The sequence below is a fragment of the Aquarana catesbeiana genome, linkage group LG01 (genome assembly GCF_042186555.1).
Source record: "Aquarana catesbeiana isolate 2022-GZ linkage group LG01, ASM4218655v1, whole genome shotgun sequence".
Taxonomy (NCBI): domain Eukaryota; kingdom Metazoa; phylum Chordata; class Amphibia; order Anura; family Ranidae; genus Aquarana; species Aquarana catesbeiana.
This window is the reverse complement of record NC_133324.1, coordinates 287765967-287788538: the sequence shown is the minus strand read 5'-3', so window position 1 is coordinate 287788538 and position 22572 is coordinate 287765967. Positions and strand designations below refer to the sequence as shown.

The following is a 22572-nucleotide window of genomic DNA, read 5'->3' as shown; positions in this document are numbered from 1 at the left end:
GGGACACACAGCAATAATATCCTGACAGATGTCCTTAATGTGGAACTACACTGCATCTGAGCACCACAAACCAAAAACACTATTTGATTCATTTGTAATATTCAAAGCAAACTCCCCCATCCATCCATGTCTCCATGCTTTATTTTGCTGAGAAATCACCTTGAAAACCACCTCCTAGCATTTCTGGCCGTGGCCATCTTGAGTAAGGGCAGATAATTCATGTAGCATTTACTTCCTAGAATCCATGATTTGCCCTTAACTGAGGCATGCAGGCAGGAGGGTGGACTTAGCTAGGAAACCCCTCCTCCTCTCCTGAAGACTCCTGGGGATATATGACATAATTTGCCTAGGCCAGAAACCAGGAAGATACTGAAGACATGTGAAATAAAAGTTTAAAACAAGTAAATATAATATATACACAATAGATGCAAAATCCGAAACCGTTAGACAGTAGCAAATAAACATCAATTAATTGATGGGAGCGCCGCTTTGATGTTTATTTGCTACTGTCTAACGGTTTCAGATTTTGCATCTATTGTGTATATCTATAACTTGTTTTAAGTGGCTGCTGGTTGAGAGATATTTTATCTAGGTTTTATCTACACTACTACCTGTGCTGAAGTCATCTGCTACTCCATAGTGCTGAGATAGGAAGAGTGGGGTAGGGCAAGGTTTTTTCTTCCCTTTTTTAACAAGTAAATATAATATACCTTTTCTATTTATTTACTAATGCTAGCAGCATAAGGATTAAAAATACTCAATGTTGATTGATAGAGTAAAGTTCCACTTTAACATGAAGTTAATCCCTTGAAAACATTACTTTCCTTATCATGAGCTGGAGCTGTTATCACTGAAGTCAGGCAATCCCTACAGTACTGAAATCTTGTAGTGAAAACCTAGTGATGTATTCCCAGTCTGCCTAGTATATCACTAGACTTTATTGATCAGATTTGGCCTGGTAAACAAATGATGACAAGCTCTCAAAACAGAAACATGTCAGTGATGTATAGTTGAAAAAAAACTCTACAAACGCTTAAAGAGGAACTGCAGTCTGCTCACATAATTTGTAATAAAACATCTTTGCCATTTTGAAGCTTCCCTCCAACCACTTTGCATATTATTTTATATATACTGTGATTCTGTACTTGCCAAATATGCTGCAGAAACCTACCTGCACCGAGTCTGGCTGCATCTATTTTAACTGTGGGCAGCCGAAGCTGCTGCCTGTTCACTGCCTGGATTTACACAGACACACCTCCGGCTCTGCAGCTCTCATTGGCCCTCTTATGACTCACACCCCCCCCCCCCTACTGGCAAACTCTCACAGAGTGAGAGAGAGAGCTGTGTATGATGTCATGCGCCTAGGCTTTTTACCGGACAAGAAACAGGAAGTGGGCTGTATACGGATTTACTGGCAGAAAAAAAAAATTTTACTATCCAAAACTGCCCTTCTTATTTACTATCCAAAGTTAAAACAACAAGGGTAGAAGATTTAATAGATGGAAAGTTGAAAAAATGACTGAAGGTCTGCTTTAAGATCCAAGTACAGACTAAACTTACTTTTTTGGAAGAAAGGGGTAGAATTTCTTTCAATGTATTATTGCAGTCTGCAAAGCCAGTGTGGATTTCCCCTCGCCCACACAGAACAAGAAGCAAGGGCAATTTTTTTTTCTTCCTGTCTATTTACAGGTGCCAGACACAATAGAAAGTTGGATTCCATCATTAGGGACACAAGCAGCAATAAAAACACAGTTTCTAAGGAATTGGGGAAGTTTTAAGGTGAAACTCTCTCAATCAATATTGACTATTTTTAATCCTTATGCTGCTAACATTAGTAAACAAATCGGAAGGTATATTATATTTACTTGTTTTAAACTTTTATCTCACATTTCTTCAATTACTTCCGGGTTCCAGGCCTAGGCAAATTATGTCATATATCCCAGGAATCTTCAGGAGAGGAGGAGGAACTTCTCAGCTAAGCACACCCTCCAGCCTGCATGCCTCAGTTAAGGGCAAATGGATTCCAGGAAGTAAAGTACCTAGTACGTGATCCAGCACTTCCATGCTGGGGGTGCGCAGGCGTGGCGGCCCACTGAATAATCACAGTGGGAGCCGATCAGCAGCTACTGCATACTTGATGTCCGCTGGCACCCGCCAACTGTTCATTACACAGGCAGAACGGCAGTCTGCCTATGTAAATAAGGAAGATTGCCATTCTGTCAGTGGGGAAGGCATTGATCCTGTGTTCCTGCAAAGCAGGGACACAGCTCTCTGCCTTCCCCTAGTAAAAGCACCTCCCACATAGTGAGAAAACACAGGCTAGACACACAGTTAACCCTTTGATCACCCCTGATGTTAACCCCTTCCCAGCCAGTGTCATTAGTACAGAGACAGTGCATATTTTTTAGCACTGATTAGCCTCCAAAACACATTGGCTTTATTCTGCTATGAATCAATTTTATCATTAAATTACCTTGGACTGTTGGACGATTGTTAGGCGCTCTCATTAGATTGTATGTTCATAGCTTTTGGACATCTACACAAGGGAGGCTTTTACAGGTAGATGGCACATCTAAAATATGTTAAACTATGTGAATCCTATGTGAAGATTATTTTTTAAATGGATAGTCTGGAAACAGGGTCTCTTCAAGTGGTAAAGATTGATGTAAATGTTGGGTTAAATGCTAGGGTGAGATTGAGGGGGTTCAGGGGTTGGTAAAGTTTTAGGAAAGATTAAGTATTCATTTTAGGGGTTAGGTTTTAGGGGTTGGGTGATGGCAGCGGCAGGGCTTCTTTTCTATGCTTAAATGACTGAGAATGACTGCACTGGGTTTCCAACTTACCATATTGGACGGTGTATAACCAGCCTTAAATTATGTTATTGTTTAAAATATGATGAACTTTTATAACTTCTGCACTAAGCTTATAGTCAACCCTCATATTATGTTAATACTAAGCACAAAAACTATATTTTTAGCATTCAACAAAGTTGGAGGATATGAAAATTTTATGACTAAATACATGGCTGCCATTCCCACCGAGATTTTAAATAATGGCACACCGGTTGACGCAAAATGCTACACTCCACGGGAAGATGCCTTCCACATTTTCCGGGATCCTATCACAGGAGATATGCCATGGCCAGGTCTTGTCTTCGGTTTAAGCATCCTAGCCCTGTGGTACTGGTGTACAGATCAGGTAATTTACATAAGCTGTGAACACAGATGTTGTACCTTTACTGATAATCAAATAATGTAAGGTCAACAAAAATTTGTTTTTTTCTACCAGGTGATAGTACAGCGATGTCTCTCGGCCAAAAACATGTCACATGTCAAGGCTGGCTGTGTGCTGTGTGGATATCTTAAACTTTTACCCATGTTCCTGATGGTGTTCCCAGGAATGATCAGTCGCATTCTGTACACAAGTAAAGGCATTACTTAAGACCTTGATCAATATTTCTAATAATAATTTACAGACACAAAGATGCTTACATGTCCACTGTTTCTCTTTATAGATGAAATAGCTTGTGTGGTGCCAGAAAAGTGTAAAGAATACTGTGGTACCGAAGTTGGATGTACAAATATCGCATACCCTAAGATGGTTATTGATTTGATGCCAGATGGTAAGACATTCCTGATAATTATATCTGCCAAGCAGCTTTTTCAAGATTAGAGTAAAACAGTGGTTTTGCTATAGCTATGAATATTTTAAGTTTTCCATGTTCTTAAAAAGCAGTGCATGATCTTTGAGTGCAAGCCCTCACTGACCTCTGTAGCTGCAAAATTGTGGAGTAATTTATTTATTTACAAAGCATACAGCAACAACACCTTCATTTTCAACAGCTCAGTCCATTTTTTTTCTCACTCCCAGCAGTGACTTGGCAACCTTCCAGCCATTTAATCCATAGTATAAACCTGTTAGATGACTACACTTTTTGCCTTGGGAATTTTGAGTATGAATTACTCCACGATATGTGCAGCTTTAGAGGTTGGTGAGGGTTTGTTTTAAGACTCACTTACTGCTTGTTAAGAATATGAACAATCGTAGTCTGGCCACAGTTCTACTCTACCAAAACAGACTTTACCAGATGTAAATAGAATATAGCACACATTACATAAATACATAAATACATTTACAATGCACAATACAATAAAAGGTTATTAAAGGTATTTTTTTTTAAATTATAATAATAAACATGTTATACTCACCTGCTCTATGCAATGGTATTTCACAGAGCGGTCCCGATCATCATCTTCTGGGGTCCCCGCCAGCGATCTTGGATCCTCCTTTTCTCCATGTGCCCCCATAGCAAGCCGTTTGTTGTTTTGTTATGGGGTCACAGGTGTGTGCTCACTCCCGAACTGTGTATGTCTATGGAGTCCCACTCCATAGACACATACAGTGTGGCTTGGCCCCGACCCCCCGCTTCCTCCTCACAGCATTTTATTGACAGCAGCAAGAGCCAATGGCTCCTGTTGCTTCTTGAGTCTCTGTGTGAAGAGGAAGAGGGGAAAGAAGAGATCCAGCCGTGCACAGTACTGGATTAATTAAGAACTCGGGTACAGATTTAGGGAGGTGAAGAAGGACAGCAAGCACTAAAACATATTTTACCTTAATACAGGGAATGCATTAAAGTAAAAAAAATGTTTTAGTTTTAGAACCACTTTAAATATCTCCAAATCTCTAGGTGTTACAGAGCTCCCAAAGGCTCAAAATGAAATTAACAGGGACTGATCAAAATAGTTTTTATACTGAATGGCTTACTATCACACTTTAAAATTATAGACATTTAAAGAAAGGCTTTATTTAAAAAAAGATGACTGTATAGAGAACGGGTCACTCACACACTGCATTATGACTTTGCAGTATATTAAAAACATTATCAAAAAAGCTAATCTGTCGGGTGACTGCTGCTATCTGTACTCATTCTATCATTTGGCAATAAAATGAATGCAAGTTATATCTGTATCTTTTATTGGACATCCAGCAGATGGAAATTTACAGTGAGTGCAAAGATATGTAACTGAAATAGTATCATTTGTTCACTGGAAGGTCACTATATAGTACCTTTGCACAAGTAAACGGTTTCCTCATTGAGCTATGTAGCATTTAATATGTGAATCATGTCACCCACAGTCTCTGCATTGCTTGATTACAAGGGTTAGATATCATAAATCATAATCATCACTGTACCGATGTCAACAGGTTTCCGTACAGTGAACTTAGCCAAAACTGCAATGCCAATGTAGCACCCTCATAGTCAGGGCAGCCATCAAAAATTTTTGGGTCCCTTACACAGCTTTAGGCCTGGGCCAACCCCCCCCAAGCCTGACCACCAACATTCCCGAGGGCTTGCCCACGGGCCATCCTACCGAATCCGCACACCAACCACCCCACCTGTACGCACTCAGCCCCCCTCAATCCTATATATATGTCAGCCTTCCTCACACCTGTATATATGCTAGCCCCCCCACACACACCTGTATATATGTCAACCCCCCTCACACCTGTATATTTGTCAGCCCCCCTCACACCTGTATATTTGTCAGCCCCCCTCACACCTGTATATATGTCAGCCCCCCACACACCTGTATATATGTCAGCCCCCCCCACACACCTGTATATATGTCAGCCTTCCTCACACCTGTATATATGTCAGCCCCCCTCACACCTGTATATTTGTCAGCCCCCCTCACACACACACCTGTATATATGTCAGCCCCCCACACACACCTGTATATGTCAGCCCCCCCACACACCTGTATATATGTCAGCCTTCCTCACACCTGTATATACCTCACCCCCCCTCACACCTGTATATTTGTCAGCCCCCCTCACACCTGTATATATGTCAGCCTCACCCCCCACACCTGTATATATGTCATAGCGGACAAGAATGTAAATAAGACCGCGCTTAGGATAAGTGTGCGTAGGTCTGCTGCCTCCCCTAATGAGACTCCCCTAAGGGAACTCTAAATAATGAGTAACAGAAAAATGGGGAATATGGCGCTACCTATTGGCAAAAAGATGGCACTAATATCAATACTAACAACAATAACCTAGGTGGGAAAGCTAAGGGGGGCCTGAGTGCTACACTAGAGCTGTGTTTATACCACTCATACACAATAAGAGTACCCCTACCTCAAATAAAATCACTATGCTCTATCTATATATATATATATATATATATATATATATATATATATATATATATATATATATATATATAGTATTGATATTAGTGCCATCTTTTTGCCAATAGGTAGCGCCATATTCCCTATTTTTCTGTATATATGTCAGCCCCCCACACACCTGTATATATGTCAGCCCCCCCCACACCTGTATATATGCTACCCCCCCCACACACGCACCTGTATATATGTCAGCCTTCCTCACACATGTATGTATGCCAAACCCCCCCACACACACACCTGTATATATGTCAGCCCCCCTCACACCTGTATATATGTCAGCCCCCCTCACACCTGTATATATATGTCAGTCCCCCCCCCACACACCTGTATATATGTCAGCCCCCCCACACACTTGTATATATGTCAGTCCCCCTCACACCTGTATATATGTAAGTCCCCCACACACACCTGTATATATGTCAGCCCCCCTCACACACCTGTATATATATATGTATATATGTCATCCCCCCTCACACCTGTATCTATGTCAGTCCCCCCTCACACCTGTATATAAGTCAGTCCCCCCACACACCTGTATATATGTCAGCCCCCCTCACACTTGTATATATGTCAGCCCCCCTCACCCCTGTATATATGTCAGCCCCCCACACACCTGTATAAATGCCAGACCCCCCCCCCCACACACACACACACACCTGTAGACAGTGGCAGCTGGTACTCAAAAATTTTCGGGGGGGGGGTGCAAACAAACCAAAAAATTCTGAAAAAAAACATCAATTGCAGCCTCACTGTGCCCCATCAAATGCAGCCACTGTGCCCATCAAACGCTGCCACTGTGCCCATCAAATGCCAACACTGTGCCCATCAAATGCCAACACTGTGCCCATCAAAAGCTGCCACTGTGCCCATCAAAAGCACCACTGTGCCCATCAAATGCAGCCACTGTGCCTATTTAAAAGTTAACACTGGGATAACTTTTTCCTCACCGTCTTTTCCAAAACCAATCTACCATACTCATTTTGACTCTCCACCCACGCCTCATATTTAGGCGAGGTTGGTGACTCCACGTACTGTTCCTCTGCTCTTCTAACCCTCTCCTTTACTTTTAGTTCTTCTATTTGTGATTGTTTTTTAATATGGGAGATTTTTTGGATTAGAACTCCCCGAAGAAAAGCCTTCAGGGAATCTCAAACTATCCCTAGTGGAGCAGTGCCTGAATTAAAGTTTACGAATTCCACCAACCTTTCCCTAATGGTACTTGTTTCCCCAATAATCTCGAGCCAAAAGGGATTAACTTTCCAGTCACCATTTTTGAAGCATCTCTCTCCCTTTAATTCGATTATAACCGGTGAGTGGTCCGAAATTCCCCTCGGCTCGTAGACTATATCCTCCACTACGTTCAAAGCTTCCTCATTGCCCAATAGTAAATCTATTCTGGACAAAGTGGCATGTGTCCTGGAGTGACAAGAATATTGCCTCACCTCAGGATGCCTCCTTCTCCAGATGTCCACCAAACCCACCTCTGCGCAATATTGTGAAAGAGGACTCTTGGGTGCTCCTCTACCGATGTTTTTTGAAGGAAACCTATCTATTCCATTATCCATAGCCATATTGAAGTCTCCGACCGCTATAACTGGTACCCCTAAAAAACCCGCCATGAAGCCAGTCAAATCATCCAAAACCTCCCTCCCAAATGAGGTAGGAATATAGATATTAGCTAATACATATTTCCTGTTCTCAATTGAACAGTAGAGAAAAATATACCGCCCAAATATATCAACCTTACTCTGGCTGCAGGAGAAAACCAATCTTTATCAAAATACTCACCCCCCTTGAAAGGTTTGACTGTGAGGGGGAGTGCGTTGGGAGGACTTTGGCCTTGGTTATTAGAGCTAACGGCCCCCCAAACACCATTCCAGCGATAGAAGGGAAAGAGGGAACAATAAAAATCACTAACCCAGAAATTTTAGCAGAATTTAGGGAATACTTCCAAAACTTATATAGTTCGGCGAAGAGGGATATGGATGGGGCAATGGGGGAGTTCTTTGGACAGCTAAAGCTAACCCCTCTTGCAAAAGAAGATCGGGAAATGTTAGAGGCCCCATTAACACTTGATGAGTTACAAAGAGCTGTGGCAGATATGGCAAACCAGAAAGCCCCAGGGCCCGATGGTCTACCCACTGAGATTTTTAAAAAATATGGGGAGATCTTACTTCCCATGCTCCTGGGGGTGTTCAATGGGACTATGAAGGATAGTAATCTACCGGCATCTATGACAGAAGCCATTATAATAATGTTGTTGAAAGAGGGGAAAAACCCGTTAGATGTGATGTCATATAGGCCGATATCGTTATTATGTTCGGACGTGAAGATTCTGGCAAAAGCCCTGGCAACAAGGCTAAAGAAAATAATTTCAAAATTAATCCATATAGACCAAACCGGGTTTATCCCGGACAGATCTACAAGTACGAACATAAGGCGAGTTTATTTAAATATGCAGATCCCCACAATAAATAGTGGTAAGAGAGCGCTTCTCTCACTAGATGCAACTAAGGCATTTGATTGCTTGGAATGGCAATATATCTGGAAGGTACTTGCAGAACTCCAATTTGGCCCCGGTTTTGTCCATTGGCTGAGGTTACTATACGATAAGGCAAGAGCTAAGATCAGAGTCAATGGGGAGTGCTCAGAATGGTTCCAATTAAGTAGGGGCACTAGGCAGGTGTGTCCTTTGTCGCCCCTCCTATTTGCCCTAGCAATGGAGCCGCTGGCTGCTGCCATAAGGGCATCTCAGGGGGTACAGGGGTTTAAAAGAAAGAGGGGAGAGGAGAAAATAGCAGTGTACGCGGACGATATCTTGTTATTCCTGGGGGACACACAGGACTCTCTGAGGACGGCTATGGGGTTAATTGAGGACTTTGGACACTTTTCCGGGTTAAAAATTAATTGGGAAAAGTCAGCATTATTGCCAATAGACCCACTGACGGAGCCCCTCCCTCACCAAACCCCCCAGATCAAAGTAGTCAGTTGAAATATTTGGGGATCAATATTTCAAGGAACCCAGAGCAATATATTACAGAAAACTTAGTTCCACTTATGAAAAAACTTAAACAGAAATGTCGGGTGTGGGGACGGCTCCCTCTCTCGGTTGCAGGGCGCTGTAACCTGATAAAAATGGTTTGGATGCTGCAGATCCTATATATCTTACACAACTCACCAGTTTGGATCCCCAAACACTGGTTTAATAAAATGGATAGTATTTTTAGAGAATTAATTTGGAAGGGTGGGGTAGCAAGGATTGGCCTGCAGGTGCTTCGGAGACCGGGTGAGAAAGGTGGGTTGGGAGTGCTGGATCCGGGGTGCTATTTTTTGGGGTCCCAAATCCAGCATGTAGGAGGGAGTAATAGGCCCGGGAACTGGGCAGTAGGAAATAATGTTAACTAAATGACACCGATCACGATACCATAGTAGAAGCGCTGGAGGCGGACTCCTTTGTTACTAGATGCCCCACTACTCGGATGATGGTTAAGAGCTGGGTTAAGGTTAAAAAAATAATGGGGTATGCGGACTTTTCGGAGTTCTCCCCAATATGGGAAAATAATAAGCTCAATGAACTTAAAATAATGGGGAAAATTGAGGAGTGGGACCGCCAGGGCATCCATTATCTGCCGCAGCTGTATAAGGCAGGGAGACTGAAAACATTCCAGGAGCTAGTGAATGAATATGCGATCCCCAACCGATCATTTTATAGGTATTTGCAAATTAGGCATGCCCTAGACGCACAATTTAATGGAAAGGAGCCAATATGGAGTGATATGGCCTCTTTGAGAAAACTGGTTAACGCAGAATCTACGAAGGGTTTAATTTCTGATATATACAATAAGTTGAGAGTACTAGTCCAGGGTGACAGGGGGGGAAGACAAAAATAGGATAAAATGGGAGGAGGAGGTTGGGCCACTATCGGATAGCCAATGGGAGGGTGTTTTGGCTTCTGGCCCCAAGATCTCCCTCTCTCCATCACAGGCAGTCTCTCATCTATACTTGATATATAGGGCGTATCTAACACCACTAAAACTGTTCAGGATTGGTAAAAGGTTGGATGCGGGGTGCCCAAGATGTGGAGGAGAGAGAGGAGATCTGCTGCATATGTTCTGGCGATGCCCCAAGTTGTATAGATATTGGAAAGACATAGTGGACAAAATAAACACCATATTTAAAGCGGGGGTTCACCTATCGTTTTTTTTTTTTTTAGTTCATTCACAAACTTTTCTTCTCAGCATTACATACTCACATATTGTGTGTAATATGTCCGCCTGTGTCAGATTTCGTCGGAAAGAATAACTTATATTATTCACTGGAGGCGGTTTCCATCTTCATTGTGGGCATTTGAAGCCCACAAGCATTTATTTCCTGGATGTGGTGAATGCTGTGCTCCCAGCATTCAACGCTCAGTCCCGCACATGCTCAGTGGCATCCTGGGAAGCCTGAGACTAGCTCCCAGGAATCTGGGAGAGGCTAGAAACACGCCTACTCCCACGGGAGGAGAACCAGGAAGTGCAAAGAAGAATAGAAAAATAAAAGGTAATTACGGCGATTTAAATTTTTTTAAACGGCATGTCAGCATCTAGACAAGGAAGAGAATACATACAGATATTGTTCAAAATTTGGGTGGAACCCCGCTTTAAGACATCGCTGGGCATAGATGTCAAGACCTGTCTATTGGGCCTGATGGAGGAACAACAGATCGCTAGGCACACACAGACTGCAATAGTTAGGTGCCTGTTTCAAGGGAAAAAGATCATAGCTAAAAACTGGCAGAGGAAAAAAAACCCGACGATTGAAGAATGGGTGAAAGAAGTAAAGGAGGAAATCAGTAGAGAGAAGTATATATATAAGAAAAGGAGTAATTATCAAAAATTTGTTAAAATATGGAAGTTATGGATGATGTGGGAGGAGCATAGTATGAGTGGGTGTGTGGGGTGAATATGGTATGGGAAGGTTGGGGGGGGGGGTTATTGGTAGGGGTAAGGGGGAAAAAAAAAAGGGGGGAAAAATTAGAAAACCTGGAAACATCCTTTGTTGAAGGAGTGTGGTCTATGTATGCTTTATTTTTCTCTACCATGCTGTGGATTATTGTAACAATGAGGTTAATATAAGGACTGAATAGATGTTGGCTATAACAGTCCTTGCTTGTTTGCGTGTTTTTAATGTATTTTTTTTTTTATCTTTGTTTCTCAATAAAAAAAGGATTTAAACAAAAAGTTAACACTGAGACCCCCCCCAAGCCCACTCGCTGTCTGCCCGGTACTTACCCTATCTCGGTGGGGCAGTGGGTGACGGCGGCAAGCTGTGTCCTCCATGCATCACCTCTCCTCCTCCTGATAGGCGTCCAATCACAGTGCCTGCCGTTTTAGCCAATCAGGTGACAGGTAACACACCTACACTTCCTGATTGGCGGAGAGGTGGTTCAGTGTTAGAACAGCGAATATTCATTCGCTGTTCTAACACGCCTGAGTGAACTGTAAGTGCAATGCTCTGCGCTCGCAGTTCACCTTTTTTGCAGCCTATTATAGCCTATGGCTCTAATCAGGTGCTTCAAAAATACACCCCCGCCGCTGGAATTCAGGCACTCGGCATCCGAAAAGGGGCACTATAGTACCATCCAAATTAGAAAAAAAAAGCTTACATTACTATAAATACACAACTAGAGTAAACTAGAGTTGAAAAAACTACCCTAAAAAGGGCTTTTTTTGAAAAAAAAAAATATATGCTAATAAAATAATTTGTTGTATTTCAAGAAGGGAACAAAGCTGAGGCTATCATTCCAACCGGCATTTTTGTAGCCTCCAACTCCCATATCCACCTAGTTTCATGCTGTAGAACTAGTTGGTCAAAATCCCCCCCCCTTGTCCTGGGGGATCACCTTCAATACCCAACACTTGAGGCAGCCTGGGTCCCTGTCATGTTGTAGGCATACATGCCTTGCTATAGGGGCCTTTAAATGATGGGTTGCTGTCACAGAACGTCCCACACTCCGCTTGAGTGCTTCCGTCATATACCACTTCCTCCCAGTCTGTATACAGATATCAGATATTCCAACCGCTCTGACTTTATTTAGAATCAAAATTACAAGACTTTATATGCCGTTGGAACCTCCTCTAACAATACAACTGTAACCTAATTAACATGAGCTAGTTTACTAAATCATTTACCCAGACTAAGTGACTACGTCTCCTAGCTCATTGACTATTCAACACACATTACCATAAACATCAACACAGGGTTAATTAGAACAAACAACAATGAGTTGAATACCCTTAGAACCTGTGGTAAGCCAGACTAAACTCATTTACATTAAACACATTATAGCTGACATCAGACAGGTGAGTGGAGTTGATGACATTAGCATCTTGAATAAGGAGTTAATATGTGGGTGTGGCACTGTCCTCATTAACGTGTACCAAATATTTGAAAAAGATAAAATAAAATGAAAACTAGAAAAGCTACAATTTCTGGGGAAATTGTGAAAAGTGTTCTTGCCTCTACAACTGGAGTGGGAGGAGTAACTGGGTGGAGTGGGCGGAGTAACTGTTGTGTGGTTGGAGTGGCTGGAGCTCCTGTGAAAAGTGTTAAAAAGCTTAATATTTTAAAAAGTATAAATAGTAGTAAAAAAAGTTGACGAAGTCCCATCATTAGCTGAAAGAGCTGAACATTTTTTTCAAAAATGATTTTTTTTTCAAAAATGATTTTTTTTTTTCAAAACTAATTTTTTTTTTTTTAAACTAATTTTTTTTTTTTTCATGGGGCAGTCATAATGTTTTGGCTGATCATGGGGTGGTCATAATGTTTTGGCTGATCATGGGGTTGTCAGCTTTTGTCACCTCCCACTCTAGTTTTGAACATTTCCCCATTCATTCCTATGGGACCAATTTAGCCGCAAAAACGACGATATTTCGTGAACCATTCGGTGAAACGTTCCACAAAGTAATAGCACACCAATTAAATGACATTGAGGCAGGATTCACACTGATATTTTTCAGCTTTTCACAAAGTTCCACAAGGTAATAGCACACCAATTAAATGACATTGAACATTTCACCATTCATTCCTATGGGACCAATTTTCTGCAAAAACTACGATATTTCCTGAAAAATTCGGCAAAACGTTCCACAAAGTAATAACACACCAATCGGGAACAATTCGCACCTTCGGTATATTACTGTCTATGTAGTTTAAAAGCTGTGGGAGGAGTTAGGGTGGTATGATCATGGGGTTGTCAGCTTTTGTCACCTCCCACTCTAGTTTTGAACATTTTGCTATTCATTCCTATGGGACCAATTTCGCCGCAAAACGACGATATTTCATGGACCATTCGGCGAAAAAAGTTCCACAAAGTAATAGCACACCAATCGGGAACAATCTGCATGTTTCGGTATATTACTTGTCTATGTAGTGTAAAAACTGTGGGAGGAGTTAGGGTGGTAAATTATCAGCATTATCAAGCCTCGCAGATGAAGGTATGACCACATGCATTTGGGGGGTTTCAGCATCTTGTGTTTACAACCACTGTTTCCTAGCAACGCTCATGTCCTGTTTATGCTTCACACCCACTGCTCAATACACAATACACAGGATCATAGCTGTAATAACTGTGCAGTAATTCAAACAGTCGTATTTTTAAAAACTATAAATCCTACAGCGAAGAGCTTTATATTGTGAGAATCACAAGACCCAGACCTAGATTTTGATACATAGTATGTCTCTGAAATATTAAAATTGAAGGCACAGTCGCAGTTTAGATATTGCCCTTCAAATTTGAAGGGGCTAGAGAGTGTAGTTTCAATGAATGTCAATGGACGGCGTGAGTTGCAAACAAATGGTCATTTTGTGAAAACTATCAGGACTATGGCTTAGCCATGGACATGTTTAGTGGCAGCAGGGATAGCTGAACGTTTTGATATAAGATTTGTGTAGGTGGGCTTGAAAATGAGGGAGTGGCGGCAGTTTAGAAATCATGTTCTGATTTTTCAGCTTTTGTCACCTCCCACTCTAGTTTTGAACATTTCCCCATTCATTCCTATGGGACCAATTTCGCCGCAAAAATGACGATACTTCATGAACCATTCAGCGAAACATTCCACAAAGTAATAGCACACCATTTGGGAACAATCCACACGTTTCGGTATATTACTTGTCTATGTAGTGTAAAAACTGTGGGAGGAGTTAGGGTGGTAAATTTGGCTATAATAATAAGAATAATATATATGTGAGATAACAGTAAGTGGTCTTGCTATGCAAGAACACTTAATAAAATTGAAATTCAATCTTCTAATGTGATAAATCACCTGAGACCAGTTATACACATGAACTATTACCATATGAAAAGTGGAAAAGTGATCCACTCTATATGGTGAGGAAGAGGGGGGGGGGAGGAGGGATGTGGACTGGGGAGTGGTATAATACAATTAGTAACTAAATGAAGTGCATATATTAAAGTGACTTGTGCTCCATGCAGCAATATGATATCAAACACATATAATTGGCTAATTAAGGTAAAACGTGACTTGTGCTCAGTGCAACGTTGGTGATTTTAAACAGTCCTTATAGATTTCTTGACGTTTAAAATAGGCAGGTATATCCAAAACGCATCTGCTACTTGTATTTCTTTGGTGCCCGGGTGTTTGTGTCTCGTACTGTAATCATGCAGACACTCACCAGCTTTCTTAACCCCTGCAGGGGTGACACGCAGTCACAGTGTATGCCACTGTGCGGCAATCCTTAGCGCTTTCAGGGTCAGGATGGCATTTAAACATAGAAGAGAAAGGGAATTCCCATAGCGTAAAACCATAAACACGTTTTATTTAAAGCAGATGACAGAGTGGTACGCACATATTAATAGCTTGTATCAGGCAACAAAATGTCATCAGAAAAAACTTCAGGTTCAAAACTGTATTCTCTGGGAGATGATGCAAGGTGTCAGGTTAGGCCACGCCCTACGCGTTTCATCAGAGGACGTCTACGGGAGCGTGACCCTTGTTACATCTCCCCTCCTTTTATATTGTGCGGTGTTTATTGTGCGCTTGCGCTCAGGGAGCTTCGGCGGCCATTTTGTCTAGGTTTTTGCAGACCGAAGTCCGTTCGCAGCCATTTTGACTGTGTCTTTTGCGGACCGAAGCCCTGTGGAAACAGACTGTAAGGTGACCCCACACGGACAAGTGTGGCGCATACATTTGTGTCACCATTACTCTGAGTGTTAGATGGAAATAAGTGTGTTATTTATTGGAAGCAGACACTGCTGTGTCACCGCACATTATAACCGGATGCTTTTGTTACCTGACGGTGTACACAACAATATGCATAAATTAGCAATTTCAAAAAGTATACAATAAAATCCCACATAAAATCTGTATATATTTAATACAATTTATAAGTAAAATTTATAGATAAAACCGGAAAAAGGAAGGGAAAAACTCCCTGAAAGAAAAACCAAAAAATAAAAAAACATAAAATATGTAAGAAAATATACATAAAGAAATGTAAAAATAAAAATAAAATTAAGAATAGGGTTATAAATGAAAGGCCTTATTCAGGGAATAGATTGGTGGTAGATTATTTTGAAGATACTTCAAAGATACTCGGTACAATATTTTATACACTCATCTATGTCTGTACAATGGGGAACAGTACATGTAAACTTTCAGTTAAAAGGTACCCAGATTAAGCCTACCCGGGTAAGAGGACCCGATTAGGATCAGTTTGTCGGGCGGGGGAGTGGATAATAGTCCTAGCCTCTGGGGGTTTGTTCTAATAATGAGTATAACAAATCTTTTTTATTTTGTTTTGTGCATGAGTAAGGGGAGAATATATATCCCAACATTAAAAATATAGTGGTTCTAGGAGCAGATATTATTTTAAAGGTAAACAATGTTTTTATCTAAGATTGTTAATGATTATATTCTAGTAGTTGGTGAGAAAACAGTTAAGGTCGACATCTATGTTCATTCCCATTGGTTGAAGTGTGTCCAGCTGGAAAATCCATCTCGTTTCATTTTGGGAGACTTTAACTTTTTTATTGCCACACCCACATATTAACTCCTTATTCACTTTCAGTTTTCTCACTTTGGTGGGGATTGCTTCTGTGGAGGCAGCAGTCCGATACATTATCTAGGTACCTTATTTCTATTCATCTATTCACCTATTTCTATTTACTCATTCCCGTTGCGCGGATTCACTATTACATTTTGCCGATATTAGCATCTTCTCACAGTATGTGTCCCAACAGTATGACTCAGTCACTATTGCTACTATGGCAAATACAGGGTCCCCAGAATCTGTGTGTCCTGGGGGACAAGGACCCGAAGCCAAAGTAACAACACCTCAAGGGTACCCCAAATGCCAGGGCCCATAATCTGTAGGCAAGAGGCTCACATTCAGTCCCCTCCAAAAGCCTCTATCCCGGGTGAGTCTGTCACAGTTGCTATCTCATAAATATGCTCTTGAAATCGTTTGCGTACTGGTCTGATCGTCTTGCCAATATAAAATGGGTTACAAGAGCATAAGATAACATACACTACCCCCATAGTATCACAATTGGCTTTCTGCCTGCATTTTAGAAGTCTATCCATGGGTAACTGTAAGGAATCCCCCTCTATCATATAGGGGCAGAAATCACAGTTCCCACATCGAGTCATACCCGTTCTAACAGGATGGCATGGGGGTTTCCAGGAAATATCACTGTGTACAAGGAGGTCACTTAGTGAGCGAACCCTCCTGTATACCAGCTGTGGATTCCTTGAGATAAACCTAATGACAGAAGTATCTTCCCTCAGGAGGTGCCAGTGTGCGGAGCAAACATCCCTCACCTTACTCACTGCAATACCTGTGTGTATTGTAGGCTCAACCTAGTGTGGCCCAATTCTTTTTCCTGTCCCTCCTTGCATCTAAAAATGAGGGATTCCCATTCGCTGTCCTTAGCTCTATTATAGGCCTTGATGAGCCATTTCTTATTTAAGCCCCTCGTGTAAAATCTCTCCCCCAAAATCTTTGCTTTCTTCTCAAAGTCCCCCCCATCTGTACAATTACGGCGAACCCTCAGGTACTGGCTGATGAGTATGTTTTTAATCAGGGACTTCAGGTGAAAGCTCTCTGTGTGTAATAGACTATTTTTTCAGGATATGAAAAGGTTGAGCTTAATCAGGTTTTTTATTCTGAGTTACTCTGAGCCAGAGACTTTAGCAGTTCCTCAACCGTTGTGTTTGGGGTTTGTCATTTCTTCAGTTTTGGGCATCCCATGTACCCCCAATCCTTATCCATGTTTTTTGTTCCCAAAATAAACACCAACAACCAAAACCCCTAGACTGGGGGGGAAATAGGCCCAAAACCTAGCGGGTCCTTCGGGGGTAGCACTATACCAAAATGTTTTGAGATTCTATAATACGGTGAGGTAAATACCATTTACCTGACATTTATCTGTCTTTAAATAATTTTCCCTGATTTTGGTTTCTGCATTTTCATTGAATGTGAATTGTTTTACCAGGTCTACGAGGTTTGATGTTGTCCGTAATGTTGGCATCTCTCATGAGCTCCCTAACATCTATTTTTAATAGTGCCAGCACCTTGTTTACCATGGACATTTATACCATGATCCGCAAGCGCGCAACAGAGAAGGAGCTGATGATAGCAGGAAGGTGAGAGACGCTATTCCATGCTCACACAACCCTTGTGTCTTTCCTTGGAATGGATTTAGTCTGCCAAATAAGCTCATAATGCAAGCTGGCCATACTCCAAAGACAGGGTCACCACTGCTACATAGTGTGAATCAGTCAAACTTTACAGGCCCAAAATTATACTCTTTTAGTGAGCAACATTACCCTAATACTTTATTAATACCACACTTTTTAAATGTCATACCATTGTAGACAATGCAATTCATTTACCAAAGACAAATATGCTGTTCACTTTGCAGGGGAATTTTCCCCAGAGCTTAGTGAAAGTGGTGCAACAACGTACCAAATCATGTACAAGCAAAAAATAAAACAAACACATTTTTGCCTGCACATGATTGGATGATGGAAGTCAGCAAAACTTCACCACATTCATTGAACAGTCTATTTTTCCTTATTAAATCAACCTCAATGATTCTAAGTTGTAAGGTCACTCATTACCTGGGTAGAGTGTTTATACAGTAATTGATGACTGGAAATGTTTATAACTTTTCAGAACATACATAATTTCCTACAGATGTAAACATATTAATTAATGTTGAAGAAAATTATGTGTAAAACTGGCAAAGGAGACAAGATGTAATTCGTTCTTACTTTTCCCCAAAGATGATCATTGGGAGTAATTGTCCCTCTTTTGAGCATCTTTTACAATTCTCATGCTTATTCTGAACTCCTCAGAGAGGAATAATGAGCGCCTACAGCAATTGGAGGTGTTTACTGCACAGTTGGAGCTTCTGATGCACTGGAAATATTTCTGCCAGCAGGCCTAATTCTTTCACCCACTATTTTACAAAGTATTAAATCAAAGTTATATGCAACATAACCTGCTGTAAGCATAAACTGAGGGTAAGCTTGGCCTGACACTGATGAGACTCAGTTGATCACAATCAGAAAGTTCCCCATCCATCAATCTCATGTACAAGCATGCCCATTTATGACCACTCTTGGTGCGCTGACCATGGATATCTAATCAGATAGATTATGTGCAGTTACTTCTACACTAGGTGATAGATACATTTTATTTTTTCTGTGTTGGAGGTCCATGTATGTCTATGGCAGTTATGCAGATATTTGTTTTATTGTCAAATCTCCTTGTAGAGTCTTTATGTTGTTCCTGATCGGAGTGAGCATTGCCTGGATTCCCATTCTGCAGTCTGCACAGAGTGGACAGTTGTTTGATTACATACAGTCTGTGACTAGCTACTTGGGACCTCCTATTGCATCTGTCTTCTTCCTGGCTGTCTTTGTCAAGAGAGTTAATGAACAGGTAAGTTAGCAGATGGAAAGAATTATTATTGGTAAGAACAAGAAAAATATAATGTCACTTATTTATGGCTTTTTCTAATGCGTACAGCTAAAGCTTGTTTGGCTGTACTTCTCCTGTGGATCACAGGAGTGCAGTTCATTCTGCACTCCTGTAACCCATTTTCAGCAGACAACGGGCTGAAATCCACTGTCTGCTGACGTTACGGACCTGGTCCAGTCTCAGGCAAGATCAGGACAATGGAGTCGAGATCCGCCCACATGTCTGGACAGGCACCCAGTTCAGAATCTCAGTGAGCCGCTGAGAGCCTGATCCAGCCACTTCCGCCCCCTCCACAGCCCAGTGCTCCAGTGAGCACAGGGGTGAGGGGGCAGACCACAGAGCTGGTGACTAACAATCATCAGCTCTCTGCTCAGGGAAGCTCTGAGAACTGACCAATCTGCGGTGCTAGAATGCTCAATTCTCAGACTTAGAGGCGCCGGGGGACAGATGTAGCATTGGACCGATGCTGCATCCACCTAGGTAAGTATGATTATTTATTAAAAAAATATTTATTGTAATATTGGGGGTTGTTTAGCCTAAGTGTAGAGCTACCCAGTGAGCTGAGTCCATGCCAGGTATGCAGTTTTTGGCCCACTTTTATTGAAGGAAAAGAAAATAAAAAAAGGAAAAGAAAAACAAGTCCATCCAGGATTGCCCACGCAGGAGTTTCAACTTCACAATAATAGTCATACACAGAAAATACCGAGCCACCTGGCTCTTTAGCAACACTGCTGCTCAGGCTTATGCTACAGCCCTCTTGGCTCTATAACAGAGTTCCTGTACAGGCTAGGGTGACCACATTTCCAAACTGCCATTCAGGGACACCCCTGGGGGGGCCAGTGTGAGAGGGGACAGGTGGGGGGACAGTGTGAGAGGGGACAGGTGGGGGGGACAGTGTGAGAGGGGACAGGTGGGGGGGACAGGTGGGGGAGACAGTGTGAGAGGGGACAGGTGGGGGGGACAGTGTGAGAGGGGACAGGTGGGGGCCAGTGTGAGAGGGGACAGGTGGGGGGGCAGTGTGAGAGGGGACAGGTGGGGGGGCCAGTGTGAGAGGGGACAGGTGGGGGGGCACTGTGAGAGGGGACAGGTGGGGGGGACAGTGTGAGAGGGGACAGGTGGGGGGGCAGTGTGAGAGGGGACAGGTGGGGGGGCCAGTGTGAGAGGGGACAGGTGGGGGGGCACTGTGAGAGGGGACAGGTGGGGGGGACAGTGTGAGAGGGGACAGGTGAGGGGGACAGTGTGAGAGGGGACAGGTGGGGGGACAGTGTGAGAGGGGACAGTGTGAGAGGGGACAGGTGGGGGGGCAGTGTGAGAGGGGACAGGTGGGGGGGCCAGTGTGAGAGGGGACAGGTGGGGGGGCACTGTGAGAGGGGACAGGTGGGGGGGACAGTGTGAGAGGGGACAGGTGAGGGGGACAGTGTGAGAGGGGACAGGTGGGGGGACAGTGTGAGAGGGGACAGTGTGAGAGGGGACAGGTGGGGGGGACAGTGTGAAAGGGGACAGGTGGGGGCCAGTGTGAGAGGGGACAGGTGGGGGGGACAGTGTGAGAGGGGACAGGTGGGGGGGACAGTGTGAGAGGGGACAGGTGGGGGCCAGTGTGAGAGGGGACAGGTGGGGGCCAGTGTGAGAGGGGACAGGTGGGGGGGCCAGTGTGAGAGGGGACAGGTGGGGGGACAGTGTGAGAGGGGACAGGTGGGGGCCAGTGTTGTGCTTAACTTACATGAGAAGCCCATATGGAAGAAGCAGCATGCTTCCTTGTGATGTCCGCAGGATGTCCCTCCAGGCAGCACAGTTCACTTCCCGAGTACCAGTGTATACAATGGAGAGGGGAGGGGCCTCTGACCCAAGCATGTATCAGCAAGACTCAGAGTGTACAAGCAGAGGTGGGGGGGGTCCAGTGTGAGAGGGGACAGGTGGGGGGGACAGTGTGAGAGGGGACAGGTGGGGGCCAGCATGAGAGGGGACAGGTGGGGGGACAGTGTGAGAGGGGACAGGTGGGGGCCAGTGTGAGAGGGGACAGGTGGGGGCCAGTGTGAGAGGGGACAGTGTGAGAGGGGACAGGTGGGGGGGACAGTTGGGGGCCAGTGTGAGAGGGGACAGGTGGGGGGGACAGTGTGAGAGGGGACAGGTGGGGGGGACAGGTGGGGGGGACAGTGTGAGAGGGGACAGGTGGGGGGGACAGTGTGAGAGGGGACAGGTGGGGGCCAGTGTGAGAGGGGACAGGTGGGGGGGACAGTGTAAGAGGGGACAGGTGGGGGGGCCAGTGTGAGAGGGGACAGGTGGGGGGGCCAGTGTGAGAGGGGACAAGTGGGGGGGCCAGTGTGAGAGGGGACAGGTGGGGGGGCCAGTGTGAGAGGGGACAAGTGGGGGGGCCAGTGTGAGAGGGGACAGGTGGGGGGGCCAGTGTGAGAGGGGACAGGTGGGGGGACAGTGTGAGAGGGGACAGGTGGGGGGACAGTGTGAGAGGGGACAGGTGGGGGCCAGTGTTGTGCTTAACTTACATGAGGAGCCCATATGGAAGAAGAAGCATGCTTCCTTGTGATGTCCGCAAGATGTCCCTCCAGGCAGCACAGTTCACTTCCCGAGTACCAGTGTATACAATGGAGAGGGGAGGGGCCTCTGACCCAAGCATGTATCAGCAAGACTCAGAGTGTACAAGCAGAGGGACAAACTGGGTGCCTGCTCGGGTCAGAAGCCCCTCCCCTCTCCATTGTATACAATGATACTCAGGAAGTGAACTGTGCTGCCTAGAGGGACATCCCGCAGACATCACATAGCTGCTGATCGCCCCCTCCTGCCCCCCTCCCCTGTATAGTTAGATACCAGTCGGAGGTACAGGGGGAGGTGCGGCATCTTCAGGCCCCCCCACACTGGCAGAATGCCTGGGCCCAGTCGCAAGTGCACAAGCAGAGGTGAGGTTGGGGGGGGCAGTGTGAGAGGGGGGGGGCAGTGTGAGAGGGGACAGGTGGGGGCCAGTGTGAGGGGGGACAGGTGGGGGGACAGTGTGAGAGGGGACAGGTGGGGGTGACAGTGTGAGAGGGGACAGGTGGGGGTGACAGTGTGAGAGGGGACAGGTGAGGGGGGACAGTGTGAGAGGGGACAGGTGGGGGGGACAGTGTGAGAGGGGACAGGTGGGGGCCAGCGTGAGAGGGGACAGGTGGGGGGGACAGTGTGAGAGGGGACAGGTGGGGGCCAGTGTGAGAGGGGACAGGTGGGGGGGACAGGTGGAGGCCAGTGTGAGAGGGGACAGTGTGAGAGGGGACAGGTGGGGGGGGCAGTGTGAGAGGGGACAAGTGGGGGGGCCAGTGTGAGAGGGGACAGGTAGAGGGGACAGGTGGGGGCCAGTGTGAGAGGGGACAGGTGGGGGGGACAGTGTGAGAGGGGACAG

The 22572-nt window shown here is 44.3% G+C and overlaps 1 protein-coding gene across 1 annotated transcript in view; it reads left to right on the top strand.

Moving 5' to 3' along the window:
• SLC5A1 (solute carrier family 5 member 1) overlaps positions 1 to 22572 on the top strand; it is a 132014-nt gene that overhangs the window by 92921 nt on the left and 16521 nt on the right. The window contains exons 8-12 of the mRNA XM_073629246.1: positions 2978 to 3198; positions 3289 to 3424; positions 3515 to 3622; positions 17692 to 17842; positions 18977 to 19145. Coding sequence (XP_073485347.1) covers positions 2978 to 3198; positions 3289 to 3424; positions 3515 to 3622; positions 17692 to 17842; positions 18977 to 19145 — 785 coding nt within the window. The remainder of the gene's footprint in view (positions 1 to 2977; positions 3199 to 3288; positions 3425 to 3514; positions 3623 to 17691; positions 17843 to 18976; positions 19146 to 22572) is intronic.